This window comes from Anabrus simplex, chromosome 2, assembly GCF_040414725.1.
Source record: "Anabrus simplex isolate iqAnaSimp1 chromosome 2, ASM4041472v1, whole genome shotgun sequence".
Lineage (NCBI taxonomy): Eukaryota > Metazoa > Arthropoda > Insecta > Orthoptera > Tettigoniidae > Anabrus > Anabrus simplex.
In genome coordinates, this window is record NC_090266.1 from 709,456,866 (window position 1) to 709,477,995 (window position 21,130).

General features: G+C 40.4%; 1 protein-coding gene across 1 annotated transcript in view; it reads left to right on the forward strand.

Moving 5' to 3' along the window:
• The window catches only part of LOC136863056 (neprilysin-4), a 187,023-nt gene that overhangs the window by 17,554 nt on the left and 148,339 nt on the right, over positions 1-21,130 (forward strand). Inside the window, exon 2 of the mRNA XM_067139384.2 lies at positions 15,458-15,666. Coding sequence (XP_066995485.2) covers positions 15,507-15,666 — 160 coding nt within the window. The 5' untranslated portion in view covers positions 15,458-15,506. The remainder of the gene's footprint in view (positions 1-15,457; positions 15,667-21,130) is intronic.

The following is a 21,130-nucleotide window of genomic DNA, read 5'->3' on the forward strand; positions in this document are numbered from 1 at the left end:
TTCGACCAATATTGACAAGAAAAACCTCGGAGGTTTAAAAATTTAAAAAAAGTACTCTCGGTTTGACAAATGAATAGAACGAAGCACAAAAGAATATGAGGAGACTGGAGATGTCAGTAAATTTCTAAAAGTTATGTCATTCATCCTTACAATGGATTAAACTTAAGTTTGTAAATAAATATTTGTTATTATGTAAATTCTGTAAAAAAAATCATGTTAAGTATATCAACAGGAAAAATAAAAGAATGACTAGCCATTGCAGAGGCTTATAGAACTAGGCCTTAACTTGAAAGCCGACTGTTATTATCCGCTCGGGTGTATGGCATCCATGGGATTCTGCTTTTTTTTGCTATTTGCTTTACGTCGCACCGACACAGATAGGTCTTAACGCGACGATGGGATAGGGAAGGCCTAGGAATGGGAAGGAAGCGGCCGTGGCCTTAATTAAGGTACAGCCCCAGCATTTGCACGTGGGATTCTCAACCCCTCTCACGTTCTGAGAGAGTCTCCTGATGGGAGCCAATTACAAAAGGTCACACAGTTCCAGCTGGCGATAACAATGAACTTGCTCACATTGTTCAGGGTTAATTTTTAACTTATGATAGTAGTTTAATACATGTATTATTTCAAAAGAGTGCTGTACCGGCTCGTTTGTTGTGAAAATGATCGAGGTAAACAACCTACCTTATTGGGTCTCTTCCTGAGATTCGTGTGTTTTGAGACAACACAGACAGCATCTACTGTTACTATTACACCTGAAAATGGTGTAATAACGAGAAAGCAACACGAAACAATGAAATATATTCTCATCGCAATGCAAATTAAACAAAGGCAAGCTTCTTTTGATGTCATGATTTCGTTCTATTTAAAAAATCTCAAATGTTCTGAAAACGTTTCGAACCGCAGCCGCTTTGGTGATAAGCCAGACGGCTATCTCGTTCCCTAAATGCAAATTTGAATAGGATCATGGATAAACCAAAAGGAGCTTAGTGACCATAACCTCTAATATCATGTTACATGGAGCTTCTAATAGTCCTGAAACTTCCCATTATGGAGTTGATGTGTTCGATGTTAGTTCCCTTGAATTGGTAGGGGTGGCAGCAGCAGTAACAACAAATCAACTGTAACCATTGATCATCATAATCTTCACCATCATTAGAAGAGGAAATCTGATTTTTTTAAATGTTCGGATTCTTGGCAGGGAATGGAACCCGTGTCCCTTCGCGGGTGAACCAAGCACGCCTTTATCATCGCGGCTAGACAGCCCCTGACTTCTAGATTCGCCTCTGGCGAAAACAGTGACCGAGGCAGGAAGACAATCCCCTCCATTTCAGGTAAATAATTTCTATTACGAAACTTGATGGTTCTGCTGCTTACATCCTCGATCTGATTATGAGAATGGAATCTTCCTTAGCCCAGTCTCAAAATGTTGACGAGGACAAGCCGGCTATATACCATCCAACAGAATGTTACAGTAAAATTAATTTTACAAATCAAAGTACTAGACGAGATATTTTCGATCGTACACTATCTAGCGATGCGTTTTCTGTGGCCTCAATCCAAAACACAATACCGTGCATATTTTTTTGTTTCGTTCATTATGTTACGACTAATGCACATGTAACCCATCAATTGTGATTGTTCTGCATCCAGACTATAATCAGGGAGTCTGGCTTGTGACCATGGCGCCTGGAATGCTGTTTGCAGAACAAAATAGCTGGTATAGTGAACTATTCCTGGAACTTAACAGTCTATATCTCGGTACTGAAACAAATTTCCACTCGCTTAAAAGTTTATGAAAGAGACGACCAGTCCAAAGTTTCGGTGACCTGATACTTACTCTTTACAATGCCATGTTTCCCATATGCTGTATTTTTCTTTCCGGGATGAACCTGTGTGGTCTAGAATGGGATTTCTAGTCTAGGTGCGGCCCGGGAAATGGGCTGTAGAACGTTCTGTATTAATACACATTATCTCAGAAAACAAGTATGAGACTCAATCAATACAGTCAAGATCAGCTACGACGAAAGACAGTTCAGATAGCACAAGGCCAATTATATAAAGGACTACAGTATAAGACCAACTAAGCAACGACAAGATTGATAGATTGCCTTTGCTGTCAAGATCTAGTGTTTACAGTGCACTATGTCTTCTGGTGTGGGCTAGAACAAATTTCTTACTTTCATTGACCTGTCTTAGTCTCATCCTTGGCTTTGAAAACATGAAAGTGACCGAGGTATGAGCAATACTAGTAATGCCATTCCTTCTGCAGCCAGTCCCCGTTATGAATGGTTTGAAAATGTTGCTCATAGGGTCGGTTGGTGCGGGCATTTCAGTGGGCTTGGCAGACTTATATGTAATAGCATCTTCTGGCACCATGAGAAAAGCAACGGGAAACTACCTCACTCCTCATTTCCCTAGTACGCCTCTTCAGTGACGCCTGGGTCACCTATGATGGCTGATGGCGAAGCTGTTGGGGTCCAAACCAGCCTTCGGGCTGAGCACTCAACATACAAGATTGACAGACTACCATCCCCAGATAGGATGAGCAGATAGATACCTTCCCTAGTCCTTTGTCACTTCATATAGTCTCACTCCCCTCTCCAGTTGCCACTGCAACCAGGGATTCCATGACACGAATCTAGGGCTGTCTACGGGGACTCTTCCACGGACTTGCCATACCCGAGAATCAGCGAGCGATGCATCAACCCGGTTGACTTATGCAAATTTATACTGTGCAATATAAACATGTATATGCCAGTGATACAGTTCGAGCATCCTTACACATGGCCCTAACAAAATCTGGATAACAGAAAAGTTCCCCGAACATTGGACCACAGCCATATTCCACCCACCCCACCGAGCTCGATAGCTGCAGTCGCTTAAGTGCGGCCAGTATCCAGTATTCGGGAGATAGTGGGTTCGAACCCCACTGTCGGCAGCCCTGAAGATGGTTTTCCGTGATTTCCCATTTTCACACCAGGAAAATGCTGGGGATGTACCTTAATTAAGGTCACGGCCACTTCCTTCCCACTCCTAGCCCCTTCCTAGGGCTAGCCAGTGGGGTTCGAACCCACTATCTCCCGAATACTGGATACTGGCCGCACTTAAGCGACTGCAGCTATCGAGCTCGGTGGTTCGATGGTGTAACGTGGATACCAACCCACGGGTTTCAGAAAAATTTCCCGTGCAATACAACATAAGAAAATAATCCTTGGACATCACTAACACATAATGCCGGCATGAAACAATCTCAAAGTACCTCAGGACAATCTCCTGGCAATCTACTTCTCAAAGCTGCAGGACTTCAACCACTTGAGCCAAATTCAACCTCCGTTCTACAACACTGACACGGAATATCTGATCTACATTTACACCTTCCACTATGACAAATATACTTCTGACAGCGTAAACCAATTTCCTGCATACTGCTAGTATTAACAACAGTTCCTCAAATAAACCGAAACTCGGAGCTTCGACTCCGTGACAAAATTTCCTAATAGGCTTAATCATTTACAACATATCTCATGACAGTTCTTAACATTCAAAACCCATTTCCTCTCTCAAAAACACACGCTATGAGACAATTCTACTGTAATTTTATCAAAAATATGCACTTCGCTCCACTCCTTAGATAGCACGCGCTATGTGACATGTGATCGCACAACTCACGCCATATGTTACAGATACAGACAAATTTCATGAATGTTTTACATGTTATTTCCAATGGACAATGCGGGTATCAAAACACGTCAAATCTTCTACTGAACATAACTAGACGGTTTCCAACAATTGAATTAAAATTTTTGTGAACAACACTTCCACTGTTTGACCTTCAAAACATATATATAAGAAGACACAAACATTTTACTTGACGGAAATAATCCAGCCCTTGACACAAATATGATATTGCTCTCATTCAATACACAAAATTCGACACGCACACGCAAATATTTCCCTGTAATGATTTTCCAAGGGTTCGCCTCTGTGGTGTTGTGGTTAGTGTGATCAGCTACCAGCCCCGGAGACCAGGGTTCGATTCCCGGCTATGTCACGAAATTTGAAAAGTGGTACGAGGGCTGGAACGGGGTCCACTCAGCCTCGGGAGGTCAACTGAGTAGAGGGGAGTTCGATTCCCTCCTCAGCAATCCTGTAAGTGGTTCTCCGTGGTTTCCCACTTCTCCTCCAGGCAAATGCCGGGATGGTACCTAACTTAAGGCCACAGCCGCTTCCTTCCTTCTTCCTTGACTATCCTTTCCAATCTTCCCATCCCCCCACAAGGAACCTGTTCAGCATAGCAAGTGAGGCCGCCTGGGCGAGGTACTGGTCATCCTCCCCAGTTGTATCCCCCGACCCAAAGTCTGAAGCTCCAGGACACTACCCTTGAGGCGGTAGAAGTGGTATCCCTCGCTGAGTCGGAGGAAAAAACCGACCCTGGAGGGTGAACAGATGAGAAGAAGAAGAAGAAGAAGAAGAAGATTTTCCAAGGTATGAAACTTACGTCGTGCATTATAGACGTTGAAACACAAACAAATGGTTGACCAAAATGCGTCGCAAAATTTACAGGCCACAGTGACATAATGAAGTAAAGACATTCCTCGATTTGTTATACATTTTATTCCCTTATTTGGGATTTTCCTTTTGATGAAATGGGATTTACATTTTTCTGAACCTGTAAATTACACAAAAAATATATATACCCTCACACGTAAATTGGCTTTTACAAATCCGCACTCGTTTCAACGAATGTTTTCCCGCACACGCTGTAATTGTACGTACAAGAACACCTTCTATTTTAATTCAGTGTATTTTACCGTCTATGAATTTTAACATTATTCCATATCTGGAATACCGATAATATTTTTAGCTGTTATGACTGACAATCTGATTTGCGATTCGAAATGTTTTACTAATTCTTTGGCTACTGCCAAATGCAATCTGACTGACTAGAAATTATCGAAGACAAAATTCACTAGTGTTACAGAAATAGTTTCACCTCTACTGCTGGAGGCTGTGTTCCAGGCTAGCCTACACGGCTAAAACGTAAGTCTCGTTTCCGGACTTAGTCTCTAAACGTTGATTTGGAGCGTATGCAAAACTACGTTTTCATTCCGAGGTACCGAGCGAAAATGACAAAAATTAAGATTATGAGCTGTTTTATTGTATCGTAACGATGTCATAGCCGCCTCTGTGGTGTAGTGGTTAGCGTGATTAGCTGCCACCCCCGGAGGTCCGGGTTCGATTCCCGGCTCTGCCACGAAATTTGAAAAGTGGTACGAGGGCTGGAACGGGGTCCACTCAGCCTCGGGAGGTCAACTGAGTAGAGGTGGGTTCGATTCCCACCTCAGCCATCCTGGAAGTGGTTTTCCGTGGTTTCCCACTTCTCCTCCAGGCGAATGCCGGGATGGTACCTAACTTAAGGCCACGGCCGCTTCCTTCCCTCTTCCTTGCCTATCCTTTCCAATATTCCCATCCCTCCACAAGGCCCCTGTTCAGTATAGCAGGTGAGGCCGCCTGGGCGAGGTACTGGTCATACTCCCCAGTTGTATCCCCCGACCAAGAGTCTGAAGCTCCAGGACACTGCCCTTGAGGCGGTAGAGGTGTGATCCCTCGCTAAGTCCGAGGGAAAAACCGAACCTGGAGGGTAAACAGATGATGATGATGATGATGAACGATGTCATAGACTAAACACTGACAAAATTACATTTCCAAGTAATTTTAACCGGCACTCGTCATACGGTATTGGAAAAATGCACCGTTGTTATAGTTCTATTCGTCCAAGGATTAAGGATTTAATTTATATGTCTTTACCTTTCCAACTGACAGTTCACTCAGGCACTATGTTTCCGATGATGTGACAGGGTTTTAACAATCAGGCGCGTCTTTGCAGGATATCCCTTATGTGAGCAACTGGAGATTTCAAACCTTCGTCATTAACACAGAATTAATTACTCCTGTAGTCCTTGCAACTTTTCTTCCGTCAATTTTTTCCCAGTTCCTCTATAGATCAAATGCGACTGGCATAAACTCCCGCCAAGCATCCTGTAGCCTTTCACCAACACGTGTGTACCTGACGCCATTTCTTCATTCGTGGAACAAAACTCCCTTGCCTTTCTACGTGTCTAGGTTGACCAAGAGAAAAATATGAGTCGAGCTCCTCATTGCTGTTTACCCGCCTGATTCCAACTTTCCGAACTTCTCAGATATGGACTCTGGATCAATCCTTGGGTTCTAGACTCTTGTTTCTTCCTATCTCAAAGGTTATAGGCTCAATATATATATAGAGAGAGATCCAGCAGTAACTATGCATATATTCATTTCAGGTAGAGAATAACGTGTACTGCAATTTGCGTAATATTTTTGTTCCCATTTTTATCTTCACGTCCCTCAAATAATAATTTATTTTGTGCAAAAAATGTTATTGCGACGAGACTCAAACTCATGCCTTTGAGGTTCGGAGATAAGTACGGTGACCACTACGCCATCACTCCGCTAGATTCGGACGTAATTCTGTATATATATATATATATATATACAGGGTTATTCACCTAACATGTTACACGCAAATAACTTCTAAACCATTAAAGGTATCAGCATTCTGTTTTCATATTCGTAAATGGTACGCAGGGTCTTGTAAAATAATGTGCTACTCTGCCTCATGGGGTGATTAACAACCGAGATATTGATACTAACTCCATATTTTTAAATGGAACGGCACAAATTTATACAGCTGATTTAAAAGTTAATCTGTGTACAAGTTCAAATATGTAAGTATTTTTAAAATCGGACAATTACTCTTTGAGATATAAGAACAGCATGCGCTGTTTTGCATGCCGCATCAGACGGCGTGAAGTCGGGTAAGGACATATTGAGGCGCAAGCAGTTTCCTGGGAGTGAGTTCAGCCACAGAATGGATACCAGACATGTAAGTACCTCGTACACATGTGATGGGTGTGCAAAGTGTGTATGACGGACGAACACATGACAGGACAGAAAGGGTTGATGTGTTTAAAACGAATAAAATAAGTACTTTGCCTTGAAAGGAACATAACGAAAGCTATAATTGTCACTGGTTTTAGTATACAGTTCATACTACTCTATGAGTTGAGGAATAAACATAACACAAAACACCGGAAGACCTCCTTCTAGAAAAGCAAATGGTCAGAGCTGATCGTGGTGAGATGGCAGCAACACTATTATTTGTTTTATTTTACACGCATTAATCTCCGCAGAGCTCTAGTGCCAATGTAGTAGCGTGCATTAGGGAGAGCGTAGGTTCGAGTCTTGCCTCGCCCAACCTGACATTGATTTTCATGGTGTCCCATGTTCAACACCGAGCAAATACCGGATAGGTATCTTTGTGATAGGCCACGGCCGACTTTCTTTCCAAATCCTTCCCATTCCCATCCGTGAGAAAAAACGCTAAACTGAGCGCAGCCTATTACATGTCAAAACAAAACAATACAACTTTAATCTCCCTTCCCCGTTGTGTGTTCGCCAGTCATACAATAACGTTGAACACCCATCACGGTACATCACATTATGTTTACAGTACAAGCCTGGTATCCGTTCTGTGGCTGGAATCAAGGCCAGGAAGCAGCTTGCGCCTCAGTATGTCCCTGCCCGACTTCACGCCGTCTGATACGGCATGCAAAACCGCGCATGCTGTTCTTATTTATATCTCAAAAAGCAATTGTCCAATTTTGAAAATACTTACATATTTGAATTTGTATGCAGATGAACTTTTAAATCAGCTGTATAAATTTTTGCCGTTCCATTTAAAAATATGGAGTTAATATCAATATTTCGGTTGTTAATCACTTCATGAAACTAAGTAGCACGTTATTTTACAAGACCCTGAGTACCATTTACGAATATGAAAACAAAATTCTGATATCTTTAATGGTTTAGAAGTTATTTGCGTGTAACATGTTAGGTGAATAACCCTATATACACTGACTGACAGAGCAAATGCAACACCAAGAAGGAGTGGTCAGAACTTAATGCCAATTGCAGGGTAGACTGACGTCACTGAGGTATGCTCATGATGTGAAATGCGCCGCTGTGCTGCGCACGTAGCGAACGATAAATGGGACACGGCGTTGGCGAATGGCCCACTTCGTACCGTGATTTCTCAGCCGACAGTCATTGTAGAACGTGTTGTCGTGTGCCACAGGACACGTGTATAGCTAAGAATGCCAGGCCGCCGTCAACGGAGGCATTTCCAGCAGACAGACGACTTTACGAGGGGTATGGTGATCGGGCTGAGAAGGGCAGGTTGGTCGCTTCGTCAAATCGCAGCCGATACCCATAGGGATGTGTCCACGGTGCAGCGCCTGTGGCGAAGATGGTTGGCGCAGGGACATGTGGCACATGCGAGGGGTCCAGGCGCAGCCCGAGTGACGTCAGCACGCGAGGATCGGCGCATCCGCTGCCAAGCGGTGGCAGCCCCGCACGCCACGTCAACCGCCATTCTTCAGCATGTGCAAGACACCCTGGCTGTTCCAATATCGACCAGAACAATTTCCCGTCGATTGGTTGAAGGAGGCCTGCACTCCCGGCGTCCGCTCAGAAGACTACCATTGACTCCACAGCATAGACGTGCACGCCTGGCATGGTGCCGGGCTAGAGCGACTTGGATGAGGGAATGGCGGAACGTCGTGTTCTCCGATGAGTCACGCTTCTGTTCTGTCAGTGATAGTCACCGCAGACGAGTGTGGCGTCGGCGTGGAGAAAGGTCAAATCCGGCAGTAACTGTGGAGCGCCCTACCGCTAGACAACGCGGCATCATGGTTTGGGGCGCTATTGCGTATGATTCCACGTCACCTCTCGTGCGTATTCAAGGCACGTTAAATGCCCACCGCTACGTGCAGCATGTGCTGCGGCCAGTGGCACTCCCGTACCTTCAGGGGCTGCCCAATGCTCTGTTTCAGCAGGATAATGCCAGCCCACACACTGCTCGCATCTCCCAACAGGCTCTACGAGGTGTACAGATGCTTCCGTGGCCAGCGTACTCTCCGGATCTCTCACCAACCGAACACGTGTGGGATCTCATTGGACGCCGTTTGCAAACTCTGCCCCAGCCTCGTACGGATGACCAACTGTGGCAAATGGTTGACAGAGAATGGAGAACCATCCCTCAGGACACCATCCGCACTCTTATTGACTCTGTACCTCGACGTGTTTCTGCGTGCATCGCCGCTCGCGGTGGTCCTACATCCTACTGAGTCGATGCCGTGCGCATTGTGTAACCTGCATATCGGTTTGAAATAAACATCAATTATTCGTCCGTGCCGTCTCTGTTTTTTTCCCAACTTTCATCCCTTTCGAACCACTCCTCCTTGGTGTTGCATTGTCACTGTCAGTCAGTGTATATATAAGTTGCATTGGAATCGGGGATTCATCAATTTTTCGGAAATTATTAGGTTGCGGACCTGACATGTTTAGGTCAAATGTATTCGCCTTTCAGTGATCCATCACCTCCACTCTGTCCCAAGCGGATCCTGCGTCATGACATTTGACCTCACGTTTTTCGAAACGAAAGCGTATTGACCTAAACCCGTATACACGAGTTACTGTTGAGTGTTCCCCCACAGATAAACTGAAGCTTGTTGAAATCAGTTGGACGTAGGGTCTGGCCTCTGCTATATTGTCATCTCATCCTTGGCTGTGACGATGTGAAAGTGACAGATATGAGTGTTGATAGTAATGGCATTCCTTATACAGCCAGGCCCTGTGGTGAATGGAGTGAAATTGTTGCTTATAGGCTCGGTTGGTGCGTGCATTTCATTCGGCCTGGCTGACTGGTATGTAACAGCATCTTCTGGTTCGACGAGGAAAGCAACGGGAATCTACATACTACTTATTTCACTAGTATGCTTCCTCAGTAACGTCTAGGCCACCTATGACGGTTGATGGTCCGATATAGAAATATGGCAATATAGCGAACCACATCTTTAATACATTTTATTTACGTTTTACTTGACGAGCAGAGTTGATTGCAAACATCTAGGTTTGACTGCACCTGTAACATGTAATAAAATATCACAGTCCGTGCTTGGATAAGTTTGTTTGGTCAACATTTCGTCTGAGCTACACTGGGCGGGCGTCTTCTCTTTCAATCCTCTCCTCTTAAAAAATGGTAATAATCATCATTTGTCCCACCTAGTGGCAGAATCCACTGTGTGGCTGCATATCGGAGTGTAGATGAATGCTCCTTATGACGTTGTGCAATGCATTGACCCATTGTTCCTTGGTCGTCCCATGGATCCCTTCCCGAGGACTTCCAATGTATAGTCGATTTTCAGCTTTTGCTTGCGCACACGTCCACATTTTCGCACACTTTCTCCTGAAGTTTATTTTAAAAGCTAGAAACGGGATCCAACCTAGTGAAGCCAACTGACAATCTGAGCATTTTTTCACCACAGTACTTAGTCGACGTTTGCTTCTTTTACAGCCGGTCAGTATTCTGTATGGTAGAGGGTGACATAACGGACGATGGTACCGTCAGGTTTTCGATTTCAGATTGCCTCTCAAGTAGCGATCATAGTGATGTTAGTTGTTACGCGCCACTTCATGTAGGCTGCATTCATATTAAACAATGATATTTTCGATAAGTTGGCCTTCGTCCGGTATTTTAGACGTAAGATATTCAATCGCGGTCTGTATCATGATATGCTAATCGTATTTTCGCCGTATGCTCGTCCCTTCTCAATCCACTAATTCCATGCTTTGTTACGTCGAACTGCTACTACTCATCCTGGTGCTGCAGCAACACGTTAAGTTCTAATGGTATTACTACGATATTTAAAAGACTCCTATCACAATTGGCATTTTGTTGAGATAGATTTCCCTCCTGCAGCTGGCAGTTATCTGCTGTAATTTTGACACAGGGGGTTCAGGTAGTTTCCTTACTTACTCTTCACACCTACGTCAGCTCAAGTCACACTAAATAAATGTCCAAGTGTTGACTATTGGCTTCTCTGAAATGTTAATTTGTCAATAAAAATGTTTTGTGTTGTTTGTTATTTACTGACGTCATTGCTTTAATTATTCAATTAGTGAAGACACATGTACGAAAGCAAGCAAGGATCTTATGACGGCCTCACGAATTCTGTGTATGAAAAGCGTTTGTTATGTATGCCCAAATAGGCTCTACAGCAGGATGAATATTACACCATCACATTCCTGGTCACTTCCAAACGTGAAACACCGACATTTTACACTACGTGCATCAGACCAGTACTGTTCATTGACCGTTAGATGATTACGCCAGATTCCTCAAAAGATTCACTCTTTCCGATCAAATTACTTGAGCAGTCAGAGGTACCAACAGAAAACTTAACAACTTACTGAAGGAATAACATAGGCCTATATTTGTTCAATTAAATCGACAGCCAGTGTTCTAAAACACCACCAAGGTGAAATTTTTATGACAATTGGTTAAATATTCACACTGCTTACACATTTTCTCGCGTCTAAATACATTTATTCTTAGTTTATAGAACAACTGTAATTCGCACATTCTGGAAATAAATAAAATAGGTTTCTTAACTTTTCAAAGAAAATCATGTTCGATTCACAGAAGCTCAAGTTAACATACATACATACATACATACATACATACATACATACATACATACATACATACATACATACATACATACATACATACATACAGTACATACATACATACATACATACATACATACATACATACATACATACTGTAACCTTTCCTATTACGATATCAGGGCCTCTGCACCATGAGCATAAACTCATGAAGTCTTCTTAATCTCAGGCGGTGGTTGCTGTCCGTTGTAGTCACATCATCTTCTGATCGACAGGTTAAGAGGAATATATTAACTACTTGGAATAATACGAAATAATTTTACTGACTCAATATTCATGTAAAGAATAGAAATCAAAATGAACATGAATAAAAGAAATAAAATGAGACTGTTACGTCGACAAGGAAACATAACATTCAGAGTAAAATCTCTGAGGAAAATAAACTATAACAATACATTGAATCACTGCTTAGCTATATAGCCTCCTGAGGTTGAAATTGTTTAATACCGCGATTAACTAAAAAGAAAGAACCTGAAAACTAAAGCAACTAAAGTGGATTTCAAATTAAACAGTAGTTCAAGTTGTCTGCGGTTTCTCGGATATAGATCTCTATTCTCATTTATAGTAAGTTATGTCCAATGATTAAAATCGCCAAAATGGTACCAGACAATCATCGACTGAAACGTTAACTGATAGGATATAACCTTCAATTGAACTTTAACCGATTGTTAACTCTTAACTAACATTTGATGAAGTCAAATATGCTTCTCATTTCAGCTTAAGGCCCTGAAGTTCAGTTCCAAATAACTGAAGGCAAAAATCAAACAAGAGTAATAACTGCATCGCTTGCTATAAAACTGACATCGTGCTTAAAGCCACACCAAGAAAACCTATGGTTCAAATGAACAAGTTAACCACTTCTAAAATCGTAAGATATTCTGAAATTGTTACATTAAAATAAAATATTAGTAATAATTAATCTTCAGATTCGTAACATGAATAATTAAAACACCGGGTGAGTTGGCCGTGCAGTTAGAGGCGCGCAGCTATGAGCTTGCATCCGGGAGATAGTGTGTTCGAACCCCACTGTCGGCAGCCCTGAAGATGGTTTTCCGTGGTTTCCCATTTTCACACCAGGCAAATGCTGGGGCTGTACCTTAAATAAGACCACGGCCGCTTCCTTCCCATTCCTAGGCCTTTCCTATCCCATCGTCGCCATAAGACCTATCTGTGTCGGTGCGACGTAAAGCAAATAGCAAAAAAAAAAAGAAAAACTGGAAAAGTTATGCTCAACAAAGCGTTCGAATGTAAAAGAACTTGTCGTGGACTTAAATACACATTTCACTGTTTGTTCACAGGTTGGTCTGAAAATAATTGCATATTTACAAATTTGTGTGTTTTAACGTTCCATCACACTAAAAAGATTATACGACACAGAAACCACTTATTACATGTGGACAACTAATAAGTAAATCGACTTCACCGTCGCTGAGTCAAACCGCTCTCGCAAAACGTACAACAGCAGGCTGTATGATCAAAATAATTATTTACAACCCTTCAACAACAATCAAATGTACTCATAAACTCGTCAATAATAAACTATCACTTACAATTTCAATAAACATGGAGTACAAAAGCAAAAATCAATAACCGTCCACTAGTGGTTAGAACCAATCACCATTAGATGGGATTTCATGGGTTATTAATAAATATGCCAGACTACCGCAAAAAATGAATTACATTGCAAAGCCCGTATTGTGGATTGTATACTTATTAAGGGTACAAATGAAGATTCCACCTTTACAATACTAAAACATTGTGTTTAATTAGAATGACATTAAGAAGTTTCGGAACATGTTTCATCCTTCTTTTTGGACATCATAAGCCAAAAGTTCTTATAAAATTAGTAAAATTTACAAGGTCACAAACTGATACACATTGAAATACGTTTCAAATTTCATCACGTATTTGAACTTGACGTTTTCGGCATCCCGAAACGTATTTTAATATGTATCAGATTATTACCTTGTCTATTTTACTTATTGTATAAGAACTTTTGGCTGATGTCCAAAAAGAAGGACGAAACATGTCCCGAAACTTGTTAATGTCATTCTAATTTAATACAATTTATTAGTATTGTAAAGGTAGAATTTTTGATTGTGCCCTTAGAAAGTATACCAGACTAGGTTACGCAGTGCTAATTCTGAAAATGTATCCCAACTGGCTGAGTTTCAACAGCGCCAACGACTTCTGTATCCCATTGAACTACCCTCCGAGACCTAACTCCAAACACTAGTAACAATATCACTCATAATATTTAAACAAACCCTTAAATAAATAAATACAAATACAAATTAATTTAAAATAATCATGGCCATATCAATTGACCGGCACAGTCCTATCACATATAACGTCCAACTAAATCTTGCCGAAATACAACTAAATGAAAGTTGCCCTAATGGAATTACAACATAATCAATAATCATTGAAACCCACATTCATCATAACGAATCACTGGTAAAGATCCAGCCGAACTACAACGTTGGTGGTTGCAGATGAAGATTCGACTTATCTACAATGTCGTTGGTTACTTCTGAAAAATACCAAAATCCGAACTAAGTGGTTATTGATGGTAAATTTAAATATTTAAAATTAAGGTTTCATTACTCCTCAAACAAATGTCGTAATCTCTCACGATAACACACGTTACTCTCTTAACGCAACAACAGCATCAACGAAATGCTCAATTCAGCATGACGCTATTAAATTTGATAAATATGATATGAAACTCATACAACAAAATCCTTCATATTTATATGACGATGGGATAGAAATGGCCTAGGAGTTGGAAGGAAGCGGCCGTAGCCTTATGGGAAACGACGGAAAACCATCTTGAGGGCTGCTGACAGTGGGATTCGAACCCACTATCTCCCGGATGCAAGCTCACAGCCGCGCGCTCCTAACTATACGGCCAACTCGCCCGGTGGGAACCTTCTTGAAAATCGAGTTAGAACAAAGGTGTATCCTGAATAAGTCCCTCAAACCAGTATTACATTCGTTTAGAGCCGGAAATCGAACTTGGACCAACTGGGTGGAAAGTCCCCCGGCCACAATGGTGAACTCTCCAAGTAGAAACTACAATTACGTTTTACAAATCCAGTAATACTGCAAATAATAACACAGATCAGACAAATGGTAGTTCTCCTCTCCCGGTGTAGCGCCTTTAAATACCATAGTCTGGTGTATATCGTAGAAATAATTTCCTAATTTCTAATTCTGGAACAATCTGTTTTTCTATCTGGGCTTCGTATTTGAAGTGAAAATTAAAGTAAAAGGCAAACGTCGAAGTATGAATTTAATATATTGTAGCTCATTTGAACAAATGTTGAGTTCCCATGAGCAAAGTTTAATTTGTTTCAGATTGAAAACATGAAACAAACGCAGGTAGTTCAATCATACGGGTACCAATGGGTTTCCCCAGTGCGTCTTCGGCTCATCAGTTAGGAAGCGCACCCCTCCTTTATCAACTTCAGTGACCTGTTTGGTCCCAAAACAGCTTCTTGGTGATATTCATATCTTTACGGAGAAGATGTTTAAAAACTGGGTAATGTTAAGTATCGAAAGCAATACTGTAACTACCCATCTCATATGCATGCGAGTATATGGGTTGACGTTTGTGAATGGACCCGTACAAGCTGTCATTAGGAAGGAGAATAAAGAGGGACCATGCATGTGGTGCTCATCTGCACTCGTTTCTTTAAAGTGAAGGTAACATAGTTACTAAGTTCTTCGCCAGAATAAAAATTATTCAGACCATCCTATATTCAACCGTTGTGACGTATTAAATGCATATTCATTTCAGTATAGTTCTGTATTTCTCTTGCAGATACGTACTGGAGTAGCACTAAGGGTGAAAACCGAAAAAAGAATTCATCATGAACTACTTACTTCCTGCTGTATCGACTTTCGTCACAGTCTCTGTTCTCTCTCCTATGCTGATAGGTTTTTGGAACGACCAGAAGCACACACACACTTCATTTCAACAAGAAGATTACCTTAGCGAAATAGCAGAGCTGAAACGAATAGAACTTGAAGGTAAGTGGAACTTTCTGAGTGAAATACAAAAAATCCCCAAGCTGAAGTTAAATATCTGATAGCAACACTCGGCATAACTTACAGCATTATGACTAGAAAGAGTCATGATCGTGTGAAAACCTAATTTCATCCTTCTGTGTTTACGTCCATTAGGTAATGACAATAAGAACTTCCAATGAATGACAACATTACTCCATGGTTGGAGTACTTTCAACCGATTACAGATTTACCCATCTTCAGTTGCTTCAGTTACTTGTTCTAACTAGGGAATATACTGTACCGTACCCAGGGGTAAATACCCTCTAGGACGATGCCTCCATTCCTGTATGAACATCCGACTAACTCAGGGTTGGGCAGAGTGTGGGTTGGTTGTCGATTGGGTCAGGATAAAAGTCGAAGTTCAACACTAAAATAGCAATCAATGACAGGAAATGGAGGTATAACACGAATGAGAAACAATCATAGGGGGTAAGATGGATTTATTAACAAATATCCCCGATCAAATCACACGAAAATAATTGAATAAAAAAATAATAACTTGTAAAAAAAAATGAACTCAAAGTAATAAAATAAATCGAAATCAGAAACGTTAAATGAGTGATAATACAAATTTGACATTAAAAGAAAAACAAGTTCAATAAAGAACATATATAAAAATCAAGACTGAGTACCTTCTCATAGTCCAATGTTTATGTTGTATGGCAACAAGTGTATGCAAACACTGCCATTGGTATTTCGGTATGGAGTTTCACATTATCGCATCCCAACGATACGGTTTCAAAATTAAGTTACTCCCGAGAGTCAACTATTTCCGTAAAATCAAAGTTACATTGTATGAAAAATTACGACGGAAAGAAAAATAATTAAGACGCACCGGACGCTATGTAAGGTATGCAAAATACTAGGGGCAAATCCTACACTATATTTACAATAATTCAAATAATCAAACTAAACATATATATACATCGGATATCGAGTAAAGTCTTAAATGCTACACTGCTTCTAATGTGAATCCCGGTTCACTACAAAAGATCTAGACAGAACTAGATGAACCAACAATACATCAGCACTCGGGCTGTTCCCTTTAAAAACAACGAGACAAGGTATACAATCACAAAATAATAAGGTAAAACCATCCTGTAAGAGAAAAACATATAAATAATCCTTGATGTCATGAAGAAAGCAATGGGCAACATTGCCTCCTTCTGCTGCGTTTGAGCGCTCAACAGCGCGGTCATCCGTCATGTACTTCCGGGTAGATTACGAGCTGTAAAGAAATATAGAACTCCACTACGCTAAAGATTGGATTTTGTCTCCCGTGGCCGCCACAAGGAAATACTGTCTCTTTCACACATGCCGATAACACAGGCCAGGACTCAACTTGCCATGAGATAACGCCCATCATCAACTACACGGAAACTCCCGTATATTAAGTGCTTCTTAGCATGCTTGGGCCATTTAACAACATCAGACTCAATAGTCTGGAATTAACACTGTCCATTCTGATCACAATATACTCAGAAGACGCTAGGCAGGCACACACACATCTGCACAATTTCTCTCTATCTTGTCAGGCATACAATCGGCCTGTACCAATACATTATAATTAAGCATGCAATTATTATCTCATCATTCCTCATGAATCCTACTGGCCTTTCCACATAACGAGACGCTGTTCAAGTCCTTGGCAGACCATCAGGCAAACAGAATCCAACTTAACTTCAAAGATCTTAATTTAACAACGACGTTCTGCAGCTCCTTCTGGCAGCTTCTGTAAAACCATGCATCATGCAAAATAGCTATACCTGTCTCTCTGAATGACCGAAATAAAATGAATTGATACGTGTTTGACGTAATACAAAAATGAACCTGTCGATCTAGCCCTTCTAGCATATATTTCAGGAAAACTCGGAATATCCTACGCTAAGTACTATATTTACAACAATAACTGATCCTATCAATCCCTCATTTTCCCAAACATCTAATCATAAATCAAAATGAAAATAAAATAAACATGCATTAATCTCGTATCCGAATCTACTATAGTAACCAAATTAAACAAATACATGCCGTCAGGCTTACTTTAAATGAAAATAAAAATTCTATCTACACTGCCCTAGTACCTTAACATAACTTACATATCATGCCATATATAATACGTGCATCTTACTTTATGATGACTCTCGGGGAACCAGGATAGCAGCTTACATCCCCACTAATTTTGGGATCTACACCATGTTAATCACATCCTTAACATGTGGGAATGCACTTCCTTCCTCTGCAGGTGTATCCATCATCTTGCTGGAAAACAATTCACTGGAACACAGAAGACTATTATTGATAACCTCTTCACTGCTTAATGCTGCGAGCCGAGATACCCTTTCTTTTACCAGATCAGCTAACACACTGATTCACATATATATAACACACTTCACTAAAAGGGTAAAATTACAGTTTTAAAAGCAGCCCACGGTTCGGTACGGAAGTTCCACGCGAATACGCGCCCGTCGCGAAATAGTGAAACACTAGCACGTTTCCACAACACTTGTTACTCAGCGGTCACTACACCGTCTTTATCGATTAAAAGTAAACTCTGTCAAAGCACAGTAAATAGTACGACTGCACAATTTGAAGCATCAATGAGAACCAGTTACTATTTCTGGAATAACGCCACGTTAATTACAACCACCAGTCACAGAGTTGGTACATCCGCACTGCTCAAACTTTTCCTACAGAGTGCCGAGTTAATACATCCGTACTGCTCAAATTTTTGCTACAGAATGCCGAGTTAATACATCCGTACTGCTCAAATTTTTGCTACAGAATGACGCTCTCCAGAGCTTGGATTACTGAGGAGGCTTCGGTGACGCTAATATTGTTGGGGTTCCCGGGTATCTGAACCAACCACCAATCAGAGAGTTCGTCATGTATGATGATACAATACTTATTGTGATATATTTATAAAACACAGCTCAAACATTAGCAAATCTCTTCCACCAATTTCTATAATACATTACCAAATATATCTAACTTCAGAAACTGTGGAAAACCGATTGTCTACAGAAACTGACTTTATCCACAGAGCATGTTGGTCATCCTGGAATTAATATATGACGCGGTGTAGCCTCCATGTTTGCCAAATCCTTAAATTCCCATTGGCTGAAATATCTTGCTTGGTCAGCATGTAATACACGTGTCGGTCCTTGCCAGCGCTTGGGTACGCTTACTTTCTCACGGTCATGCGGAAATATGAAGCAACATCCAGCGACTTACAGTCTTGCTCAACATCCGGTATTAACTATCTTGGGATACGATGCTTTAACATATTAGACTGTATCTTTTATTAATAAATTCACATATATGGTCAAATAATATTCCAATTATTATTATGGGGCGGTCGGATACGGCTCAATACAGTTCTGTCATGTTGTTCTTAGTGTATTGAAGAAGTGTCTGTGTGATTAAACAGTGTGTTAAACTCACTTCGTAAACTTATAACTTAGATGAAGTCGAAAATGATGCCGATGCCAGCTGGTGACGAAGAGGACGAGGAAGACGAATTAGATGAAGCGGTTCGACGTGATAAAATGGCCTTGCAGCTATAGGAGTGTTACGAAAATATATCTGTACTTCTGATGAAATCTTAATGAGTGTAAATTAGCAGTTAAGTGATTGTGTAGTAAATGTCATTGTTCGGATTCACGTACGAAACTGACTATGGTTAACGAGTTTTCCCCGTAAGAATTAAGCTTAGCAGAGCTACAATATATCAGTAATAAGTTCAGCATTATTAAATATTAATAACGTATAATAGCTATGCATATTGTACATGCAGCTTTTACAATATAGTGTATGCAAAATTTCAACAAAAATGAATTTAATGTTTTGTACATTAACCTGTACTTACTTAATTATCTTCCACTTTATATGCGGATAACACACGATCCCTTGAAAACCATTTCACCACGTTTTGCAGTATATTTCCAAAATTAGTAATTTTAATTTTGTGTTACTTTAATATGGCACACTTTGGTTACATTTTTGCATACAGACAATTTTTGTCCGAATATCTATCAACAACAGGCACATGATTCTGATCAGTTTTTTGTTGTTGATATTATTCCTATGAATACAAGGAAAACATCATTAAGATACACCACATAGTTTAGACGTTACGAGTTAAACAGATTTGTAAAATGTAGTTCATGGAAAATGAGGGATAACGTTTTCTCAGACAAACCTGTCACCAACTGCTAAAATGCAGCATTTTACTTTTTATTCACGCCATCAAAAGTAATGAAATTAAATGGCGTATGGGTTTTAGTGGGTTTTAGTAGGCGACCTGTGCATCGTGGTGAGGATGAAATGATGATGAAGACGACACATACACCCAGCCCTTGAGCCGGCGAAATTAACCAATGATGGGTAAAATTCCCGGCCCTACCGGGAATCGAACCCGGGACCTCTCTGACCAAAATCCAGCACGCTAACCATATAGCCATGGAGCCGGACATCAAAAGTAATCATGATATTTACATAATTATTTCAGCAGAATATAATACTTGCTTGTTGTTTAAAGGGGCCTAACATCGAAGGTCATCGGCCCAGAATATAATACAGAATGGGCTACAAAAAAAACCTAGTTTGAAAAATCAAATTTTTCAAAGGTTGTATCTCATTCCAATCTATTCAAGCCTCAGTGAGTACATATATTTGTAATACTATAATGAATAAGTATCCCTCTTATATAAATATTTGTTTCATTTCCATCTATGGAAGCACCAAGAACTTTCCACAGAACCCAATAGTATTTGTCAACCATTTAGTATTTTTTTACAAGGGTTGATTATCGTAACAAATATTTCTATTACGGATTAACACAATTAGAAGCTATTAAGAAAATCATACCAACTTTTATAATAATAATAATAATAATAATAATAATAATAATAATAATAATAATAATAATAATAATAATAATAATAATAATAATAATAATAACAATAATAATTGTTTACGGTGTTATCCGTGGAGTAGTGGGGAAGAAGCGGCAAGGCCTAGGCAATGGACATAACCACACCAAGAAAATTTTAAATTTAGTATGCATTTTCAAAATTTCCTTTTCTTTTCTGCTCCCTTTTCAAAAACCACAGTAACAGTTTAAGAATATAAGAATATGGAATATAGAAAATATATTGGAGCAATTCAGACAAGACGGCCCTAAAGTGCCCTGCTTTTAGAGTTCCGTAGGGGAAGCTTCCAGATTAAATTGGCATTACACTTTGCTGATAGGCTGATTTCCCATACATACCCCCGGGATCGATTGGCTAGAGAACATATTTACAAGCATCTGATAGGTAGATTGCAATAGAGGGGGAACCAGCTGAAGTGTTAACAACTTCCGTACCTTAAAAAATCATCAGAAAAAGTTTACCAACTCCAAAAATAAATATTACTCTTCCCA